Source organism: Coffea arabica, chromosome 11c (assembly GCF_036785885.1).
Source record: "Coffea arabica cultivar ET-39 chromosome 11c, Coffea Arabica ET-39 HiFi, whole genome shotgun sequence".
Taxonomy (NCBI): domain Eukaryota; kingdom Viridiplantae; phylum Streptophyta; class Magnoliopsida; order Gentianales; family Rubiaceae; genus Coffea; species Coffea arabica.
This window is the reverse complement of record NC_092330.1, coordinates 2,897,637-2,920,044: the sequence shown is the minus strand read 5'-3', so window position 1 is coordinate 2,920,044 and position 22,408 is coordinate 2,897,637. Positions and strand designations below refer to the sequence as shown.

The 22,408-nt window shown below is 38.0% G+C and overlaps 4 protein-coding genes and 1 non-coding gene across 5 annotated transcripts; 4 read left to right on the top strand and 1 right to left on the bottom strand.

Annotated features, from left to right (window-relative positions):
* The first annotated feature begins 1,718 nt into the window (after positions 1 to 1,718).
* On the top strand, positions 1,719 to 4,379 carry LOC113716655 (G-type lectin S-receptor-like serine/threonine-protein kinase LECRK3). Its single transcript, XM_072070628.1, has one exon. It carries the CDS (start codon positions 1,862 to 1,864, stop codon positions 4,202 to 4,204), a length of 2,343 nt encoding a protein of 780 aa, XP_071926729.1. The 5' UTR covers positions 1,719 to 1,861; the 3' UTR covers positions 4,205 to 4,379.
* A 2,555-nt stretch (positions 4,380 to 6,934) lies between these two features.
* On the top strand, positions 6,935 to 8,270 carry LOC113716412 (glycerophosphodiester phosphodiesterase GDPD6-like). The gene has a single exon (XM_072070630.1). It carries the CDS (start codon positions 6,979 to 6,981, stop codon positions 8,158 to 8,160), a length of 1,182 nt encoding a protein of 393 aa, XP_071926731.1. The 5' UTR covers positions 6,935 to 6,978; the 3' UTR covers positions 8,161 to 8,270.
* A 1,339-nt stretch (positions 8,271 to 9,609) lies between these two features.
* LOC113716973 (putative late blight resistance protein homolog R1B-16) lies at positions 9,610 to 10,910 on the top strand. Its single transcript, XM_072070631.1, has 2 exons — positions 9,610 to 9,748; positions 9,820 to 10,910. The coding sequence occupies exons 1-2, from the start codon at positions 9,710 to 9,712 to the stop codon at positions 10,906 to 10,908; spliced, it is 1,128 nt and encodes a 375-aa protein (XP_071926732.1). The 5' UTR covers positions 9,610 to 9,709; the 3' UTR covers positions 10,909 to 10,910.
* A 129-nt stretch (positions 10,911 to 11,039) lies between these two features.
* On the top strand, positions 11,040 to 15,662 carry LOC140003992 (putative late blight resistance protein homolog R1B-14). Its single transcript, XM_072070629.1, has 2 exons — positions 11,040 to 13,366; positions 15,333 to 15,662. The coding sequence occupies exon 1, from the start codon at positions 11,047 to 11,049 to the stop codon at positions 13,363 to 13,365; it is 2,319 nt and encodes a 772-aa protein (XP_071926730.1). The 5' UTR covers positions 11,040 to 11,046; the 3' UTR covers position 13,366; positions 15,333 to 15,662.
* A 1,522-nt stretch (positions 15,663 to 17,184) lies between these two features.
* Positions 17,185 to 17,290, bottom strand: LOC113717446 (small nucleolar RNA R71). The gene has a single exon (XR_003454376.1). It is a non-coding gene; the product is annotated as a small nucleolar RNA R71 (small nucleolar RNA).
* Positions 17,291 to 22,408: the final 5,118 nt, after the last annotated feature.

Here is a 22,408-nt window from a genome sequence, read left to right as displayed (position 1 = left end):
AAGTGCTTTACTGTTCAGCAAACTTAGGCTGTGAGCTCAATCTCTTTTTGGCTTTGATTTTTCTTCTTAGTTTTCTTTCGCAGCTTCGGAAATAACTTGAACAACTTATGCGGTCAGCAGGATCTTTTTTTTTAACTTTCACTCTTCTTTTTGGTTTTTTTTTGGTAGCTTCGGAAATAACTTGAGAAAGTTTCTTTTGGTTTTGAAGTACTTCACTGTTTGATTGGCTTCGCTGGAAATTCATTTTTGTTGCTGTGGTTCTTTTGTATAGTTCATTTTAGACGTGTGTTTGGTTTCCACTTCAGCTGTGTATAATATGCTTTGAGAATGGGTCGAAATTGAGTATATGGAAGTTTGGAAGAGGCTCGTGCTGAGAAAAATCGAAGGAGCTGCGAGCAACGTGCTGCTGCTCGGCGTGGGACAAAGAATGATGCGCCATTAGGAGTGTGTACATTAGCTGTCACAGCTTTTAATATACATGACCCAAATGCTGTGAATCAGCCAAATACGGGTGCCGTTGAATCTTCATTAGGTTCAGGCTCAGCATTGGCATCTGCAGAGAACAGTGCAGAGAGCACTTTCGAGCTGCATGCCTGTGCTTATTTTGAGCATGTCTCGTGCAATATAAACTGCTGTTTACTTTTGGAATAAATGTTAGATTATTTATGTTAACAGTGGTTTCGCCTAAGCATGTACTTTGGTAAACGCCACTTCTCAGGTGACTCCATCATTTTAACATTCTTTTTGTTTGTATTAAAACCTTTAAGTCATAATTAAAATTCTCATTAAATCTATTCATCGATATGTCCATTCCCCATGCACATACAAAAACACTATATCTAACAAATCCTATTGTAGTAAATTAATTACTCCTCTCACACTCCAATTTTCCAGACTAATACCCATTATAGTAAATTAACAAATACTAGCTACCTGACGCACAGCGTCAGGGCAAAAAACTAGTATGTATTAACATACAATATAATGTCCTTAGAGAAGTATAGTGCCTATCAAATAAAAAAACCTATCAACGAGTGACACGAATTTTTTTGTCTCTGGTTAGCACCTCTCTCTTTATCTTATTTGTTAACTATACAATTGTAGCAAAATCTTTAATATTTTTCAACTTAATAATATTTATAAATACATTTTAGGGCTTATTTAAGATAAATATCATCTTTTTAATTTTTTAATTATTTGTTCATTGAAAATTCCTATTTGTAATTGTTTGTCCATTGAAGATTCTTATTTGTATGTAGTGGAATTCACAATTTTTTCCATTCTCATCCTACGATCTATTGAATTTGAATATATGTAATTTATTTTTTAGTAGAAGAAATTTCCTGTAAACTTGAATTGAAAGTTGAGGCTTCATTGTTGAGTGAAATAAAGTATTACAGATGTTCAGTTGACCAAGTCATTGGGTGCCAATTTAAAGGGTATGATTAAAACATTCCTCAATTTTTTCAACATTCAAGAATACCAATACTTTTTCAACTTAATTTTGAAAAGACAGGTGTGAATTATAAGTTTGATCACAGTGCAAGTGAATATTCAAATTTCAATTTGTTGACTCTGCGACTTCTGGGACGTCGGGACGAAAATCTCTCCCAGTCTTTACTCTGTCTAGTAGGTTGTCCGTAGAAGTTTCTGTACAAATGGAAGTTGAAAGTTTCAACTGATTCATTTTTCCTACTTTCAAAACATGAATACAACTATTTTCCCCAGAAGATCTGAGTCGTTGCACAGACAAATTTCTATCAGTTCACACACATATTAAGTAGTGTGATGCAACCAGTGTATCCGCAGAAGAGCAAGAGAAAAGCTGCTTCTCTTCTATTCCATCTCGCAATTTCCATACATGGCTGCTTTTTTGTTCTTCGTTCTATCATCAGCATTCTATTCAGGAATAGCAGCTCAAAAAAGCCCTCTTAACATTAGCTTAGGTTCTTCTCTAACGCCCACAGGCAACTCGTCATCATGGTTGTCGCCATCTGGAATATTTGCTTTTGGATTCTATCAGCAACGCAATGCCCATGCTGTGGGGATTTTTCTTGCTGGAATTCCTGAAAAGACTGCAGTTTGGACTGCCAACAGGGATAACCCCATTTTTTCGAGCAATGTTTCGGTGATTTTGTCTACAGATGGCAGGCTCATTTTGCAGCTGCCAGAAGGCCAAGACATAACAGTTGTTGATCCTTCTGAACCTATTTCATCAGCTTCTATGTTGGATTCTGGAAATTTTGTATTATACGATTCTGTTAAGAGAATCATATGGCAAAGTTTCGAGCATCCGACTAATAGTTTATTGCCTCGTCAGCAATTGATAGCCGGTCAGGAGCTGATATCCAGTGCTTCAGAAACTGATGATTCAAGAGGAATTTTTCGTCTGGTAATGCAAACAGATGGAAACCTTGTACAATACCCAGTGGGAGCAGCAAACAAACCGGAAACTGCCTATTGGGCATCTGGAACATTTGGAGACGGTCCAAATGTAACTCTAAATCTCGAGGATGACGGACATCTGTACTTGACCAATTCAAGTGTTAATTTAGTGAAGAATCTTTCTGATGGAGGACATCCTAAGAACAAGATGATCTATTTGATGAAGATTGATGTGGATGGTATTTTCCGACTGTATTCATATTCGGTAGATCAGGGGCGCAATTGGTCGATCGTATGGGAATCCTCAACTGATAGATGTGATCCTAAAGGCCTTTGTGGGTTCAATGGCTTTTGCACTAAAATTGATAACTTGGTCGATTGCAAATGTCTTCCTGGATTTCAGTTTGTCAATCAAGGAAATTGGAGCTTGGGCTGTGAGAGGAGTTTTGTTACAGATAGTTGTAATTCCACGGATTCAAATGTCAACCATACCATTGAATTCTTGGAAAATACTGTATGGGAAGATAACACCTTTTCCATGGTGAACACAGGCACGAGAGAAGATTGTGCAAAGATTTGTCTTGAAGATTGCAACTGCGAAGCAGCATTCTTCAAAGATGGACAATGCAAGAAGCAGAGGCTCCCATTGACATATGGAAAAAGAGAAACTGACTCGAATATTGCTCTTGTCAAGGTCCACAAACATGCAACTATAGATGAAGGTGTAATTCCAAGTAATCCTCTAAAATGCAGAAAGGAAGAAGTTCGTGTCTATGTTCTAATAATTGGGATTTCCCTTGTTGTTCTTGGAGTTCTGATATCTGTAATTGCTGGAGTTTATGTTCGTAGAAATCAGGTATGGGCTTATAAGCAGGTATCACAATTCAGAAATGTTGAATTTGTTGAGAATGTGGCTCCAAGGGCCTTTACTTTTGCTGAATTGGAGCAAGCAACAAATGAATTCAGAGAAGAGTTGGGTAGAGGAGCATTTGGGGCTGTGTATAAAGGGATTTTGCCAGATTCTGAGAAGGTTGTGGCTGTGAAGAAACTTGAGAAAGTATTAGCAGAAGGCGAAAAGGAGTTTCAGAATGAAATCAAGGTGATTGGGAAAACACATCACCGCAATCTCGTCCGGCTGCTCGGCTACTGCCTTGATGGAGCTAAGAGGCTTCTAGTTTACGAGTATATGAGCAATGGATCATTGGCAGATGTCCTTCTCAAACCAGAGAACCATCCGAGTTGGGACGAAAGAACTAAAATTGCCCGCGACATTGCAGGAGGCATTCTTTACTTACATGAAGAATGTGAGACACAAATCATCCATTGCGACATTAAACCTCAGAATATACTCATGGATGAAAACAGGTGTCCCAAGATTTCTGATTTTGGGCTTGCAAAGCTATTAAAGCGTGATCAAACAAGAACTCACACAACTTTTAGAGGAACAAAAGGCTGTGTTGCACCAGAATGGTACAGGAAGATGCCCGTGACAGTTAAAGCAGACGTTTACAGCTTTGGGATTGTGCTGTTGGAGATCATATGCTGCCGAAAAAGTCTAGACTGGAGCTTTTCTGAGGATCAAGCTGTTCTTGAAGATTGGGCTTACCAGTGTTTCAAAGCCGGAGAGCTGCATAAATTGGTTGGTGATCAGGAGGTTGTTGACATGAGAAAACTGGAAAGAATGATGAAGATAGCTCTCTGGTGCATCCAAGATGAGCCAGCACTTCGTCCATCCATGAAGAAAGTTCTTCTGATGCTCGAAGGAACTGTTGATATTCCAGATCCTCCCAGTCCTACATCGTTTTTAAGTTCCACATAATTCTGGTGTCTCTTTTAAAACTTTAAATTCTGTCATTTACATTGTGGTTGGATTGTCAATCATTTACTTCTATATTTCTACTTTATACTTGGACTCGTTGTTAAGTAAAACTTTAAGTGCCATGGTTTTATGTCGAAAAAAAAAAAGTTACTCCTATAATAGCATTTTTATATAAGCAGTTCTATATTACTACATTATTATACTAGAAATAAAAAGTGCTACATGCAACTGCCGATGCATAATCATATATAAGAACAAAAAGGGCATAATATATATAGTACTTTTACAATACACATTCTCCTTTACTAGTTTTTTACATGTATCACTTCTATATTTCTACTTTGTACTTGAATAGTTGCCATAAATATTCGTAGACTCTTATTACTAATCCCACCGAGACTCATTATTAGGTAAAAACTTGTTATTTGCCATAGTATTATGTAAAAAAAGGTTGTTTTTTTGCTATACCAAGAATAGTTGAATTGCAGATGTCTTATAGTACCTAAACAATTAGACGCAAATTCTTAGATGTAGAAGAAAATATATTCTACAATTAACTGTATTATTGGTATTAGAGTCCAAATTTGGTCCTCACTCCTCAACTAATTTGGTCTGGAAAATAATAATATTGTTTGGCAGGATAATTATTAACCTAGTGATTCAACTTATATAGGAAGAGATACTTATCGGCAAAATTCGGAAGAATGTACTATGAGACCAATGAGTGAGTGTTTAATTGGGCGAAAGACATCCAATAACAAACACAAAATCTTACAACTGTTATCCATATACATACATATATATATATATATATATATATATATTAAATTTCATTATTATAACTTTAATGTGTTTAGTATGCCCTTACATTAGTTAAGGTAAGGAAACAAATAATTGACAAATAAAAAGAAATTTAATCATATTTAGAATTATATTTATATGTGCATGATTGACTTGATGTCTTGGTCAAAAGCCAACACTTAGACCCACAAGCAAGCATCGATCTTTTCCCACATTCGTTCAACTTATTTCAAATATCCGCTCTTCCCAAAACTCCATTTTTCAAGGCAAGTCTAATTTTTTTTCCTTTACAATTCCTTTATAATTTGATTCATAGCCATTCATTATTTGGACACATATACTCATTTTAAAATTGTGATTTAGATTATTTTTGATGATTATTAATGTGTCAATTGTTCTTATTCTAAAATTTTTATCTTAAAATTTTATAGGGTTAATTTTTATAGGGTTAATGTCTATATGATTTTGGTCCATGACCTAATTTTCATCTTTTGCTTTATATGTTGTCTCTTCATATTAAAAACATTTAGTGTTTAGTTATCACCTATTAAACTTTGGTTTTAAGACTTTAATTTTTTATTAGAGTGCATCATTTGTTTTGATAATTTTTTGTTACTCGTTGTTTGATCATTCCCCTCCCCCCTCCTTCTAAACCAAAATCCTGCATCCGTCGTCACTGCTTCGTTACTTTTTAAATCCCACCTTTCCTTTGTTAGAAATAATTTTAAAAAATTGTTTTTTCCCCTTATTAATCTTAAAAGGAATAGTCTACCAATAATATAGAGAGCAACATGTAAGGAATAGTCTTTGCAAGATTTGCGGCTTCCATATTCATCCCTCCGTCAAACCATTAACACATTTCCAACACAGCCGAAAGGTATTCCGTGGCAGGACCGTCTAAACACCAAAAGTCTTGTGGAAGTCTCCCCAGGCATGTTTTGTTAATCTGTTATTTGTGTCCTCTTATAAAAGTCAAGGATGCAGGCTGCACCACAAGGACGAGGATCACCGGAAAGGGGAAAAAAAGAAATTCTGGGAGAGATTTCATAAATTTTGTTGCCCACCATTAGTTTTATTTAAAAGGGCAAATTTCACTTTATCCCCCTGTGATTTAGCATTTTTTCACATAACCCCCTATAGTTTTAAAAGCTATACATAACCCCCTCATGGTTTGAATTAAAGTGTCAAAGTAACGGAAATAGTCACTCGTAACGGAACTTCTAAAAATGTCGAAATTACTCTTATAAATACATGACACATTAACCCCCTATAATTTTTATATTTTACCATATAACCCCCTTATGATTTTCAAAATATACACATAACCCCCCTTGGTTAATACATAAATTTCAACCTTACATAAGGGTATTTTTGACATTTTAGGTGACGCCGTTACGAGTGACTATTTCTGTTACTTTGACACTTTAATCCAAACCATAAGGGGGTTATATATAGCTTTTGAAACCATAGGGGGGTTATGTGAAAAAATGCTAAACCACAGGGGGGTAAAGTGAAATTTGCCCTATTTAAAATCAATAGTTTAATTTTTATATATGTTTTGATCCAGAGGTAAAAGTTGAAGTTTCAGAATTTAGAATTTTGAAAACCTGAGTTCTAATCCCCTCTTCGCCCTCCCTATTACGTAAATCTCACCCTTCCTCTATGACCAAGAAAAAAAAAAAAGAAAAATACCTCTAAAATCTCAATACATTAATCCTAGACTTGTATGGTTGGTGCCACCAATTGAATCCTTGAAGTTTGCCATTGATTAGTACCCTTAATTTACATTCAATTTTTTATTTCGTACCCAATCAACTGTAGCCATCATTCGGCGTTTTATGTATTTTAGGATTAGGATTAGGATAGAATAGGATTGGGATAGGATAGGTTAGGATATTTCAAACGAGGAGGAATCCGTCCAGGGCGCACTAACAGGAACAGGAACAGGAACAGGAACGGGAACGGGGATCCTCATGACGTCAGTCCGTACTGTAAGTTCCATTTTGCTGCTATTGTTGGTTGAGTGTGCTGCAAGGCCTTTCTACCCGCTTCCTAGCAGAAGAAATGATAGAAGTAAACAACCACTGCAAACTTTTCGACCTTACAACATCGCACATCGAGGGTCATGTGGTGAATTTCCTGAGGAGACTGCCTCTGCATACAAGAGAGCTATTGAAGAGGGTGCTGACTTCATAGAAACTGATATACTAGCATCCAAAGATGGTATTCTTATATGCTTCCATGATTTAAGACTTGATGCTACAACTGACATTGCTCAGCACAAGAAGTTTGAAAGTCGAAAGAGGACCTATGAGGTCCAAGGCAAGAACATGACTGGCTATTTTACCATTGATTTCACGCTAGAAGAACTGAAGTCATTGCGTGTCAACCAGAGATATCCTTTCAGGGATCAACAATACAATGGCAAGTTTTCTATTATTATCTTTGAAGATTTCATATCAATTGCACTGGGTGCTCCCAGGGTGGTGGGGATATATCCAGAGATAAAAAATCCAGTATTTATCAACCAACATGTGAAATGGCCAATTGGTAAGAAATTTGAAGACAAGTTTGTGGATACATTGAAGAAGTATGGATACAAGGGAACTTATTTGTCAAAACAATGGTTGAAACAGCCTGCATTTATTCAGTCTTTTGCTCCAACATCTTTGATTTACATCTCACACCTGACAGACCTGCCTAAGATCCTCCTAATTGAAGATGCCACTACACCTACTCAAGACACCAATCAGTCATACTGGGAAATCACTTCCAACAGTTACTTTGACTTCATCAAAGATTATGTCGTGGGCATTGGACCTTGGAAAGATTCAATAGTTCCTGCTCCAAATAATTATCTGCAAACACCTACTGATCTTGTTACAAGATCACATGCTTACAACCTTCAGGTGCACCCATTCACTTACCGGAATGAGAATGTGTTCTTACATTTTAACTTCAGTCAAGATCCATATAATGAGTACGAGTACTGGATCAAGAAGATTGGAGTTGACGGGCTTTTCACGGACTTCACAGGCAGCCTCCATCACTACCAAGAATGGACCAATCCTTTCTCAATGGGAGAGGAAAGTGCATCTAAACTACTAGACAAGATTGCATATATGATCTCCAAATTTAGAAATTCTTATAACTAAATTCCAATTTTATCTTTTTTTTTTTCTTGGTTTTATGGTATGAGGACTAAGCTAGTGCTTGCAGAATTAAATTTCTCGAGTATTTTGTAATGATTATGTATTTTGGTTAAGAGGTGTCACTGAGAAAATAATATCGCACGTATGTAGAGTTTCTGATTCAAAAAAAAAAAAAAAACATAATTCCTCTATGATTTCAAAACTATACATAATTCTCTCATGATTTAAATTAAAGTGTCAAACTAACTGAAATAGTCATTCGTAACTTTTAAAAATGTCGAAATTACCCTTATAAATACTTGACACACTAATCCCGTATAGTTTTTATATTTTACCATATAATTCTTTTATGGTTTAATACTTTACCGTATAACACTCTTATGGTTTTCAAAATATATATATAACCCTCTTGGTTAATAAATAAATTTTAACTTTATATAAGTGTATTTTTGATATTTTAGATGATTCCATTACAATGATCATTTTCGTCACTTTAACACTTTAATCTAAATCGTGAGGGCGTTGTGTATGACTTTTAAAATCATATGAGAGTTATGTAAAAAAACACTAAACCACTTCTCGGTGCATGTAGAAAACCAAAAAACAGAAAAAAATGATTTAGATGGTTTACCGGCTCAAGTTATCTCACACGGGAAAAGGAGTAAAATGTTTATTCTTATTATACAACTTTTTAAATTTGGAAAAGTTGCCAAATTAAAAACATAAAAAAAAAGAAGCATTAAAACATCAGCACTCACATACATTAGCAATTAAAAAACAATTTTCTCTAAAATCCTTAAATGCATTTAGTTATACATTCTTAAACAATGGCCATGGATCATTTTCTTCTGATTTTTCTATTGTTTATTTTGACCGCTAATCTAATTGATATTTCTCATTTTGTTCATTTTTAGTGCTGGCCATATTCGGATTTGATTGAAACTAAAATACTATATATTGATTTTCTTTCATTTATTTTTTTCCCTTTCACGTTTTGTGGTAAAAATTTGTTGCGTTAAAAAAGGTTGTGGCAAATTACAAAGCCATCAGGCCTCAGCTGAATGCATCTCTAATGCTTTAATCTTTGATATGGGGACCCAACAGCTTATGCTTGTTGTATCGATGCGAGCTTCCCTTGACAAAGACTCAAGAGGAAGAGGGTAAAGTCTTGCAATATTTTAGCACCACCCTGCCACACGCAAAAAAGAAAAAATGAAAAAAAAAAAAAACAGAGAGATAGAGTCCTGACGGGAAACTGTGAATATTGTTAGATAATAAGAAAGTTGTCGATCTTGAATATCAATGGCTACAATAGGCAGAAATCTCATTTCTGAGTGAAAAGCAGGTACCATGATGAACATCTCCTTCAGCAGTAGCACTAGTTGCTTCGATGTTGCTCGTAATCATCTGGACTACTTCAACAGTGGGTACAAAGGCCTGTTCGAATCTCATATCTGGGAGCTGAAGATGGGGATAAGTCTATTGGAAACCTTTGATCTGTATATTAGAAAGTTTAGGAGGAAGAGGAGCAAAGAGTATACGTGTTTGGAATATGATAAGGAGGACAGGGGTGATGCTGAGTCTGACAGTTTGAGGCTCAGCAGTATCTCCTTCAGGATTCAAGATCTGGTTAGTGGAATAAAGCATGAACTTGGCTTTGTTCGTGGTAGACGTAGATCGCTTGATGACTTCAAACGCAAGCTCGGCAGATTCGAGGAAAATATGCGGTTGATTTTTGATTCAGACATCAAGGAATCCAACATCTGTAGTTTATTGCTTCACTACTTGCTCGGAGATTTGCAACTGGTTATGGATATCACTGATTCCATTTTAGAGAATCTGAGGCGTCTTTGCACCAGAAATTACAGGGATGATGGAGCTCTGCAAAGTGTAATGGGAACCCTTCAAGAGAAGCTAATGTTCTTGAAGAGTTTCATTTGCTTTGCAACACTACAAGGTGTTAAGGGTCAGCAATTAGTAGATCTGTTAGTTCACATTGAAGTTGTGGCCATTAATGCTGCAAGCCTGATCTCTACATCTTGGTTTCAGAGAAATGATGAACGGGTGTGCAATGAGATGGAATCTGAAATTTCTCAACTGATACAAAAGAAGATTGATCCCGTTGATCTCCAAGTCCGAGAAACTTATATCCACGTCTTGACAGCTTCCAAGTTGTCACCATCATCACACACTTTAGCCCTGGAGAAGAATAAGCACCTAGTGGCCGAATTTATTGATCATCTTTTACATATTATTATGGAGCTAACAGAATCTTACACCAGTTTCTTGCTTCCGGTGAAGGATCAATTACTAAAACTCTATGAGGGAGCAAGATTCCTGAGTGTCCTTCTCAGCCAGCAGCACGAGAAGTTCGATGAGCTAAATGATGAAATGAAGGATCTTATTGGATTTGTGGTCTGTGATGCTGGAATTGTGATTTTCTCCCTTTATAAGAGTGAAATGACAGAAAGCTTGCCCAAGGAAATAGATCTTGTGGCTTCTCATTCGCTCGAACTGCTCAAGCTCATTATTCCAGAAATTGAACAGATTTGTCCACTACAACCACCATCATCATCAATTAGTTTCCCTAGGACTAATGAGCTGGGCTCTATTGATTTTCTTTTAGAAACTCTCAAGGAACTGGAAAATTCTACAGCTAATTCAATTGCTTTCCCAAATAATCAAATCCACACAGTTCGTGAAGATCTTGATTTCTTAAGACCTTTCCTAGGCAAGATTGCAGAGCAGTGAAAGCGGAATGAAAAACTCCAAGCTCTGTGGAGTCGTATTATTGAGCTGGCATACAGGGCAGAGATAATCATTGACTCTACACTACCTGGTGGAAAACATCAACATTGTTTGGATGTTATTGCTGGAGATGTCAAGCTTATGAAGATTGAGGCCAAAAAGATTTATGATAGCATACGATTTGACTATGAAACCCAGAGTATTGTTAAGACTACCATTCCCATGCCATCACAAGTTACTGCTCCAATATCTAATGAAGCTGTGGTGGGTCTCAATGACGAGGGGGAAATTATAATTGATGGACTTGTAAGGGGACCAAGCCGGTTGGATATTGTTGCCATTGTGGGTATGCCTGGTCTTGGTAAGACAACATTAGCCAATAAAGTTTATGGTGATCCTTTGGTAAAGTCCCACTTTCACATTCGTTCTTGGTGTTGTTTTTCTCGAGCATATACCAAGCATAGTTTGTTAGTTCAAATGTTGTGTAATATTGATCATGGGAACTCAGCTGGATATATTCGGAAAGATGAAGATTATATGGCTGACAGGCTACGCAAATTGTTGAAGGGAAATAGGTATCTCATAGTTTTGGATGATGTTTGGGACATTCTGGGGTGGGATTTATTGAAACTCTCACTGCCAGATGATTGCAATGGAAGCAGGATTCTCTTAACCAGCAGATTTCAGGAATTGCCATTGCAAATTAAACTTGATAGCGAGCCTCACCATCTTCGCCCGCTTACAGATAATGAGAGCTGCGAATTGCTGCAGAAAAAGCTATTTGCCAAAGAAGATTGTCCCCCAATATTAAGCAATGTTTTACTGCATGCAGCAAAATACTGTAAAGGCCTGCCTCTCACAGTTGTCCTTGTTGCCGGAATTCTTACTACTACCGAGCAAGATTGCTGGGAAGAAGTTGTAATACATTTAACTTCCAGCATTTATGTTGACAATGAATATTGCATGAAGACAATTGAGCTAAGTTACAATAATTTACCAAATTATTTGAAGCCATGTCTTCTTTACTTCGGTGCATTTCAAGAAGACAAAGAAATTCCCATTCGAAGGTTGTTATGGATTTGGATCTCGGAAGGATTCGTGCAAAAGACTGAAGGAAAGTGTTTAGAGGATGTGGCAGATGAATATTTGATGGATCTGATTGGGAGAAGTTTAGTTATGGCTCCCCAACAAAGATCTTTAGGTGGGATCAAAGCTTGCCGAATCCATGATTTGGTACATGAATTTTGCATGGAGAAAGCTAAAGAAGAAAGTTTTCTACAGATTTTACGTGTGGATAACCTTTTAACTTTTACTGGACCATGCAAGCCCCATCGATTGTCTATCCACCCTACCAAGACTATGGGGCTTACAAAATCAAGGCTGTTTTTTCCCAATTTGCGGTGTTTGCTCTTCTGTGGTGATAGTTATACACAGCTGGATAAGAATTCATCCAAATTTCTGCTGTCTAAACTTCTTAGAGTGCTGGATTTCTGGAACACTCCTTATTGGATTTCATCTTTTCCAAGGGAAGTAGTATTCCTTATTCACTTGAGGTACTTGAGAATTGGACGTTTTGTTGGGGATATCCCATCTGCAATAGCCAACCTCTCAAGGTTAGAAACTTTTGTAGTAGAAGCACGCCGTAGAAATTATATGTTGCCAAACACTATCTGGAACATTGAAACATTGAGGTATCTTGTCACATCATTGTCCGACTGTGGTTTCATATTTCCCATGGACAATCTTGAAGGCTCCCCTGATTTAAAACATTTAGACACTTTAAGCCTTGCAATCGATCTCTCTTCTCAAAGTGCACAGAAGATACTGGCAAAGTTACAGAGCACCCGCAGGCTAACAATAACATATGGAATCCAAAGGAAAAGTTACCGAGCAGTTGAATCTGGTGGAAATCGCAAGGAGATTCCCTTGCTGAACTACATGAGTCGACTAGAATCACTTAAGATAAGCAGGATTAGCGGAGATGAGTTTGAATTCTCATTGAATTTGAATTTGAAAAAGTTGACTCTCTCGGATAATTATTGGCCGTGGGGAAAAATTTCAGCAATTGGAAGAAATCTGCCCAACCTTGTAGTGCTCAAATTATGCCATCGTTCCGTTCGGGAGGAAGAATGGGAGATGGAAGAAGGGGAATTCCGTAACCTCCGATTTTTGAAATTGTCAGGGTTGTACATTCGTAGGTGGACTGCGTCTTCTGATAATTTTTCCTGTCTTGAGAAATTGGTTTTGGAGTTTTGTGAGGAGCTGGAAGAGGTCCCTCCTTGTTTAGGGGAAAGCCTCACTCTTAAAATGATTGAGGTGAAAAGGTGTAGTGAGTCTGCTGTAAATTCTGTGGAGCGAATTCTGCAAGAACAGAGAGAATGGGGAAACAAGGACTTAAAGAGCGTTATTATTAGATCTACTCAGAAAAGGGGTCAAAGAAGAGAAGAATTCCACTCATGAGGTTAGATCCACTCCCACAGGACTAATTGTATATGTTGGATCAGTTGAATGATATAATCATTGATATTTCACAAACCAACTTCTGGAGGTTTTCAATTCTTTGGTTTGAATGGTCATGTGTTTATGAAATCAAAACTATCTAATTCCTAAAATCCTCTTCAATCTGGCTACAAATTGGTATGATCCTTAAAACCAGCTGAGCACAAGCATAAATGTCAAGTACACATTTTTATTTCTTTTATACATTTCAGCTTAAGTAATGCAGAGTAGGTTTCTTTTCTTGAAGTAAATGGCTGAATGCCCTGAGACTTTCTTTTTTCCTTTTTTTTTTAATGCAAAGAATGCTGTTTGCTTTTGCAACCTTGTTGGGTAGAATAGGTGTATATAGTTAATGACAGCTTGGCAAACATGAGAATCTGGTTCTAATAAGTACTATTTTCTGTGTACTTAATCTTTAATAATAATTTGCTTGAAGATATTTTTCATGGATTCTTGTTCTCCCATATCACTGATTCAGCGAAAAGATGCTGAAAGTTCCTGGGGGTGGAGGAATTTCAAACTAGATGAAAGGATGTTGTACCAGAAAATTTTAAGTATTTAGGCTGTTGCTATGTTCTTCATCCGACTTAGCATGCATTCTGACGTCCCATTTGCAATTAGTTGGTAAGCTGCATCTTCAACAGGTGGCTCAAATCTATCAATATGAGTCTAGCTTAGAATCAATTTCTTTGGCTTGGGCACATCTGTTGTGATTTATCCTAGCAGCGATCCTGTTGCATTTTTGTAAGAATAAGCAGCATCAACACTTCGAAATTTTCAAGGTCCAGTATTTGTTAGTTGCTGATCAAAGTGGGAAGAGAAGTTCTTTCAAGAAGGGAAAAAAATACAATGAAATAGATGGAAGAGAAAAATATCCTAACTTCTGGCTCATAGATCAACTGCCAGCTAGAGAAAAATGGAAATGAGCAAAAAGCAGGAATACTACCAACTGGATGAATATCTTGACGAAGTATTCATTAATATATACTTGTTGGAATGGGACGGGTGAGCTCAGAAAAGTGGTCTCTACCTCTCAGCAAATGGCTATGACAAATGATGCTTGAAAGTGAAACTAACGTTTAATGATGCCATGATGCCTCTACCATGATTCTGCTTTGGTGCGTTGATTAGTTTGTTGTACAAGTCGTTTTCTAACACTTCAGAAGGCGAACTACATCATTGATTATAAGTTGCCGGTACTAGTTGTGCATTATCCACGTAACTTCTGCTCTTCTAGGATTGGCTATGAAAGATGTTTGTGCAGCATCTACTTATTCACTCTCTCTCATCTTTTGCCGGTCAGTGGAAAGGAAAGTTATCTGGAAGATAGCCTGATAGTCATTGTCTATATAAGAAGTTGATGCTCAATGCTGTCAAAATTTTTGTCTTGTGCCATTTGATATAAGATCTGAAATGGTAAAAGAATAAATATAATTTGATGCTAAACTGGCACAGCCAAAGTGGTTTGTTCGTGTCTAATTCTTGTGCTTTGTTGTGAAAATTGTAATGAAAGCCATTCGTTCAGGTAGTTCTTCGTGCTTCCATTAGCCTTTAATCTGGAATTTACTTCACCTGCTTGGTGTTTTGTAGTCAATATATGTTCTCTCTGTTCTTCTCCAACAATTGCATCTTTAGAATTGAAAGTCATTTTGAAGGACCAAAAGTACCAGTCCTACTGTTTGCTGACGATACGATACTCGAGCAGATGGCCCAATTTAGTGTTAGCTTTGTGATTTACCAAATATTTTGACAGTTTTCCCCAATTTAAGGTTATCGTGGACTTTATTTTTCTGTTCTGTCACGTCGCTTATCTGTTTGATAGGTTGCAATTTTATCATTTATTTTATTATTAATTTCCTATATTACCTAACCCGATGTGAATTAATTATTAGATTCTACTCACTTTTTGTAATTTGCATTTATTTCAGAGAGTAGAATGAAAATACCACAACGAACACCAATTTGACAGTCATCGGGAAAGAATTCAAATAGAAGGCATTCAGGGACATTTTTGAAACGAGGAGATGTGAGCCCATTTTGGTAATTTGGCCGAAGACAGCAAGAAAGGAAAAAAAACTAAAAAGGCCGAAGTTTTCGGGAGGCATTGAAGCCGCCGCACAATAAATAAGTAGAGTAGGACTTTTGATAGGATAGGGAGTTGCAGAGGATTAGGACTACTTTAGCTTTTGGAACTTTGCCCTTTTGGTTTCTTCTTAGAGCTTTTACTTCCAATGCATGTCAGGGGGGAGAGCTTAGCCTTTGACTTTTCCTTTCATCTTTAGTTGCTTTTCTTTTCTTTTCGGTAGGAGTAGACAAGGGATGAGCTAAATCCCTTTGTCTAATCAAGGAACAACGGAAGTTTTGATTTGTCTAAAGATTGTGAAATCGATTTAATTTTATCTTTTTCTTTTATTTATTGGTATTTACATATTCTTTGATTACAGTACTTATGGTTATTTAATTAATTGATTATTTTGGATTCGGATAATTAGTTAATTTGATAATTTATTGTCAATTAAGACGTTAAATCCGTAATTGTTTAATTCTCAAAATAGTGATAACTAGCATGATTGGGTTTGTGTCAGGAGAATACGCGGGTTAATCTAACCCTGGTCGTGTGTTATTTGGTTAGAATAGGGCTCCTCTAATACGTAAGATAATTGGGGAATTAAATCTTGCGGGCGTACTTAGGATTATTTCTCAATTAGAGTAGTGATTAACGGGTGTATCTTAATTACCGACACAGTAAGGAGGGGTTGACTGTCATCGCTTGTTTGGCAGTTATAACCTATTTATTAGTAAATAATTAGAATTGCCTTTGTTTCAATGATCAATTAGGTGAACCATTGCTGAAATTATTCCTTAGTTAGATCCTTAATTATCACTCATTTGATTTTAGTAAATTGTTATTTAATTTCTAGTTGGCTATTTTATTTTTATTATTTTACTTTTAATTGAATTGCTTAAATTGTCACCCCTGATATAAAAACACCCCCTTGTCACTATGAATTTGAAAAGAAACAATTACTCCCAATCCCTGTGGATTTGACCCTACTCACCGCTATCTACAGAAATTACTTTTAGTTTGAGCAGATTTTATTATTGCACAGGCCGACAACCTGTCAATATTTGGCGTCGTTGCCGAGTTCTGGCGTTAATATTTATTTCTTTTTAAATTTATTTTTGTTCTAATTTTCTAGTGCTGTTCGAGTGTATGCCTCATTCTTCTCGTACAGGTGAATTAATTTTTGACCTTGAGGTAGAGAAGACCGCGCGTAGAACAAGAAAAGAGACCAGACAACTCAGAGAAGAGCATTCAAGTATTGCATATCAGATACCTAAGCCAGAAGTTGAATCAACAGATTCGTTTGGTGACACTTCGAGTGACTCGGAGCAAGAAGAAGTCCCCATGGCTAATGCCCAGATATTAAGGGAGTTGGCTGCTCCTGATTTAATTCAGCAACCTTTATGCATTACTTTTCCAAGTTTGAGTGATAACACTCTATTTGAATTAAAATCTGGGCTAATTCATCTTTTGTCATCTTTTCATGGGTTACCAGGTGAGGAGCTTTATAAGTATTTGCAGGAATTTGATGTCATGTGCAACAGTATGAAACCCCTGAAAATCACAGAAGAGCAAATAAAAATGAGGGCATTCCCCTTTTCCTTGAAGAACTCTGCAAAGGACTAGCTGTACTACCTACTACCGGTAGTATCACCACGTGAGACCAGCTAAAGAAAAAGTTCTTAGATAAGTATTTTCCTGCTTTCAGAGCTGCAAGTCTAAGAAAAGAAATTTGCAGTATCAAGCAGCATCCAGAAGAATCGCTCTATGATTACTGAGAGCGTTTTTGAAATTGTGCATCAAGTGTCCCCAGCATCAAATAAGTGAGTAGTTGCTCATACAATATTTTTACGAGGGGCTACTTTTCAGAGACAGGAGCATAATTGATACTGCGAGTGGAGGGGCACTGGTGAACAAGACCCCTCGAGCAGCGTGGGAGCTAATAGAAGGAATGGTTGAGAACTCGCAATAGTTTGGTACGAGGGAGGATGTCTCGATACGCAAAGTGAACGAGGTAGAAACATCCTCTATCCAGCAACAGTTGACTGAGTTGACTTCTTTTGTTAGGCAACTGGCTGTAGGAAATGCATCTCATACCATGATATGCGGAATTTGCACTGACATGGGTCATTCTACAGAGATGTGCCCAATGATTCAAGAGAAAAGTGCAGAGCAAATGAACATGGCAGGACACGCGCTCGCGCCAAGGAAGCCCTATGACCCATATTCAAGTACCTACAACCCCGGTTGGAGGGATTACCCCAACCTCAACTATGGAGAGAACAGACAGTCTAATTTCGTGCCAAATAGACAACAAGGGTATCAGCAGCAATACCAACCCCGACCACCTCCGCCCCCGAGCTCTAGTCCATCTTTGGAGGAGATGATGAAACAATTGATAGCAACCACCGCGCAATATAAGCAAAGGACGGACTCCAAAATGCAGAACATAAGAAATCAGATGAGTCAAATGGCCACAACAATCAACCGTTTGGAGTCCCAAGTCCAAGGTAAATTGCCATCTCAACCTAAATTGAACCCGAAAAATGTAAGCGTGATGACCCTAAGGAGCGGAAAGGAGATTCAGGGGCCTGAGCCTGTGATCCCTAAGGACAAGGATGAGGAAAAGATCGAAAATGAGTTTGAGAGGGAGGACAACAATAGTACAAATCCAGAGGTACTTCCAGACCCAATCATTGTAGTAAAAACTAACCCGCCTCCCTTTCCTACCAGGTTGGAAAAATCGAAAAAGTAAGATAAGGAGAAGGAAATTCTAGAGGTGTTCTGCAAGGTAGAGATTAATATCCCCCTCTTAGACGCAATCAAACAAGTGCCGAAATATGCCAAGTTTCTAAGGGACTTGTGTGTCAACCGAAGGCGGTTGAGGGGGGATGAAAGGGTCATTGTGGGGGAGAACGTGCCCGTGGTCTTGCAGAAAAAACTCCCACCAAAGTATGGAGACCCAGGTATGTTTACTATCCCATGTAAGATAGGCAACACTTTGATTAGGAAGGCCATGTTGAATCTGGGAGCATCAATTAATGTCATACCCAAATCTATCTATGCTTCTCTAAAACTAGGTCCATTAAAAGAAACTGGAATAATCATTCAATTAGCTGACCGAACAAATGCATATCTTGATGGGTTAGTTGAAGATATATTGGTAAAAATTAATGATTTGGTATTCCCAACTGACTTTTATGTACTTGATATGAATGATGATCACTCCCCCGATCCCTCACCTTTACTATTAGGTAGACCCTTCTTGAGTACAGTGCAGACAAAAATTGATGTTAATAAGGGCACCCTATTCATGGAATTTGATGGAAAAATTGTGCATTTTAGTATTTTTGATACGATGAAATACCCATCAAACTCTAACTTTAGCTCTGTTTTTTCTGTAAGTGCTATTGACCCTGCGGTGCAGGAAGTGTTTGAAACTGTTGGTAAGGATGAGTTGGAAATAGCTTTAATCAAGCACCTTGAGTTGGAGACAACTCCTGAGGTAGAGTGGAGTGAAGACTTGAAATGCACAATAGGGGCACTACACTCATTGCCAACCACAACAAAAATGTATGAAGTCTCTCCAATTTTCATTCCCGAACCTCACTAGAGGGGACTGCCATCTGTGGTGCAGGCCCCTGTGTTGGAGTTGAAATCTTTGCTGAAGCACTTGAAATATGCGTATCTGGGCGACAACGAAACACTCCCGGTGATTATATCAACTGCACTCTCGGAGACCCAAGAGAAGAAACTAATTCGGGTCCTTAAAGAGTATAAAGAGGCGATAGGGTGGACTATCACCGATATCAAGGGGATCAGCCCCTCCATCTGCATACACCGGATTAGGTTGAAAGAGAATGCCAAACCTATACGGCAAGGCCAAAGGAGGTTTAACCCCCTCATGATGGAAGTGGTGAAGAAAGAAATTCTGAAGTTGCTCGATGTGGGAATCATTTTCGTGATATCGGATAGCCCATGGGTGAGGCTGGTCCAGATAGTTCCAAAAAAGGCAGGAATGACAGTGGAGGCTAACCAAACGGGTGAGCTCGTACCAGTGCGCAAACCCACTGGATGGAGGCAGTGTATTGACTACCGTAGGCTAAACGCTATCACAAAAAATGACCATTTTCCTCTCCCTTTCATTGACCAAATGGTTGAACGTTTAGCTTATAGGACTTACTATTGCTTTTTGGATGGATTTTCAGGGTATTTTCAAATAGCAATTGCACCAAAGAGTCAAGAGAAGATGACTTTCACGTGCCCGTTCAGGACCTTTGCATATAGACGGATGCCATTCAGGTTGTACAATGCACCTGCAACTTTCCAGAGATGTATGGTAAGCATTTTTTCTGAATATGTTGAGAAAATAATTGAGGTTTTCATGGACGATTTCAGTGTGTATGGTGATAGTTTTGATACATGTCTAGATAACCTGAGATTGATCTTGTTGAGATGTATAGAGACTAATCTCGTGCTTAATTGGGAGAAATGTCATTTTATGGTTGAACATGGGATAGTTCTGGGTCATATTGTGTCTTCTAAAGGTATCGAGGTTGACAGGGCGAAAATAGATATTATATCTGCTTTACCTTACCTCGCTAGTGTGCGGGAGGTGCGCTCTTTTCTTGGACATGCAGGTTTTTATCAAAGGTTCATCAAGGATTTTTTGAAAATGGGAGCCCCGTTATTCCAGCTTTTACAAAAAGATGTGGCTTTTGAATTCGATGACAAGTGTGAGAGAGCCTTCGACAAGTTAAAGGAGCTATTGACCTCGCCACCGATCATTCAACCTCCTGACTGAAGTTTGTCATTTGAGATCATATGCGATGCCAGTGATCATGCTGTAGGAGCTGTATTCGGGCAAAGAGTAGGAAAGACAGCTCACGTCATTTACTATGCATCTCGAGTTTTAAATGGGGCCCAATTGAATTACTCCACCACTGAGAAGAAGCTTCTTGCTGTTATTTTCGCCTTGGAAAAGTTTAGGTCATATTTATTGGGTGCTAAAGTTATTGTATTTCCTGATCATGCAGCTCTAAGGTACCTAATAACCAAGAAAGATGCAAAGTCGAGGCTCATAAGGTGGATCTTGTTTCTGCAAGAATTTGATCTGGAGATAAGAGATAAGAGAGGCTCGGAGAATTTAGTAGCCGACTATTTGAGTCGTATACCTGTTGGAAAGGAGAACGAGCCGTTGGAGGATGCATTCTCTGAAGACCATTTATTTTCTCTAAATTCTCAATTGCCTTGGTATGTCGATTTAGTCAATTGTCTAGTAACAAGTAATTTTCCTGCAAGTTTGCCAAAATCGAAGAGGGATAAATTGAAGAGCGATGCCAAGTACTTTATCTAAAATGACCCATATTTGTGGAAGAGGTGTGCTGATCAAGTGATGAGGCGATGTGTAAGTGAAGCTTAATTTCAACTAATTCTAACTTTTTGTCATACTTTTGCCTGTGGAGGTCATTTTGGACCCAAGAAAACTGCTCATAAGGTATTGGAAAGTGGATTTTATTGGCCTTCATTGTTTAAGGATGCTTATGTGTTTTGTAAGTCGTGTGATCGCTGTCAAAGGGTAGGTAATGTAGCTCGTAGAGATCAGATGCCCCAAGTCCCGTTGATTTTTGTCGAAATTTTTGATGTCTGAGATATAGATTTCATGGAGCCTTTTCCTACTTCATTTTATTTTATACATATATTGCTGGCAGTTGATTATGTGTCTAAATGGGTGGAGGTTAAGGTTACCCGGACTAATGATTCGAAAGTGGTTGCAGATTTTATCAAGTCTAATATTTTTGTGGGTTGTGGAATGCCGAGAGTTATTGTTAGTGACAGGGGGACGTATTTCTGCAACAAAACCATAGCCGCGCTGTTTCGCAAGTACGGTGTATTCCACAGGATCTCAACATCGTACCACCCGCTGACCAATGGTCAAGCGGAGGTATCGAATCGAGAAATTAAATCTATTTTGGAGAAAATGGTGCGCCCCGATAGGAAAGATTGCAGTCAAAGGTTGGAAGATGCACTTTGGACCTATCGAACGGCGTACAAAACCCCCATAGGGATGTCACCCTATAGATTAGTATTTGGAAAGCCGTGTCACCTATCAGTGGAGTTCGAGCACAAAGCTTTTTGGGCGATTAAACAATGTAATATGAACCTAGAGGAGGCTGGTACCCAACGGAAATTGGATTTGCAGGAATTGGAGGAGATCCGGAACGAAACGTACGAGAATGCATTGATTTACAAGGAGAGGAGCCGAGCATTTCATGACCAGCAAATCTCTAGAAAAAACCTTTGAACTTAGTCAGAAAGTTCTCCTGTACCAATCCAGACTCAAATTCTTCCCAGGTAAGCTACGTTCCCGTTGGATTGAACCTTTTATTATTACTCACGTCTTTCCATATGGTACAATTGAAATTCAGAATGCTAAAACCAACAATAAGTTTGTGGTGAATGGACATCGTCTCAAGTATTATCACGAAGGTTTTTCAAGTAGAAAAGTAGAGACGATAAGTCTAGATGCACCGCCGTGTGCCAATTAATGCCACCTTACCATGTCTAGCCAAAGACATTAAAGAAAGACGATCATTAGGAGGCAACCCAATTTTTCTTAGTTATTTTTTCGATTTTGTTTGATATTTTAAATATATTTTTCCTTGGATTTGACTGATTTTTTGGTTTAATTTTCATTTTTGATAATTCATAGGCATCCCTCTGACATGACGCACCCGTGTCAACTGGGCGCGTGGCACATTGCAATTTCCTGATGCTTAGTAAAAAGGGTTTCGATCCTCTTGACGTGCCCGCGTCAAGTCCCATGAAGAGCTCATGGTCAGAGAGCTTTCTTGTCCTCTTGACGTGCCTGCGTCAAGTCCCATGGAGAGCTCATGGTCAGAGAACTCTCTTGTCCTCATGACGTGCCCGCGTCAAGTA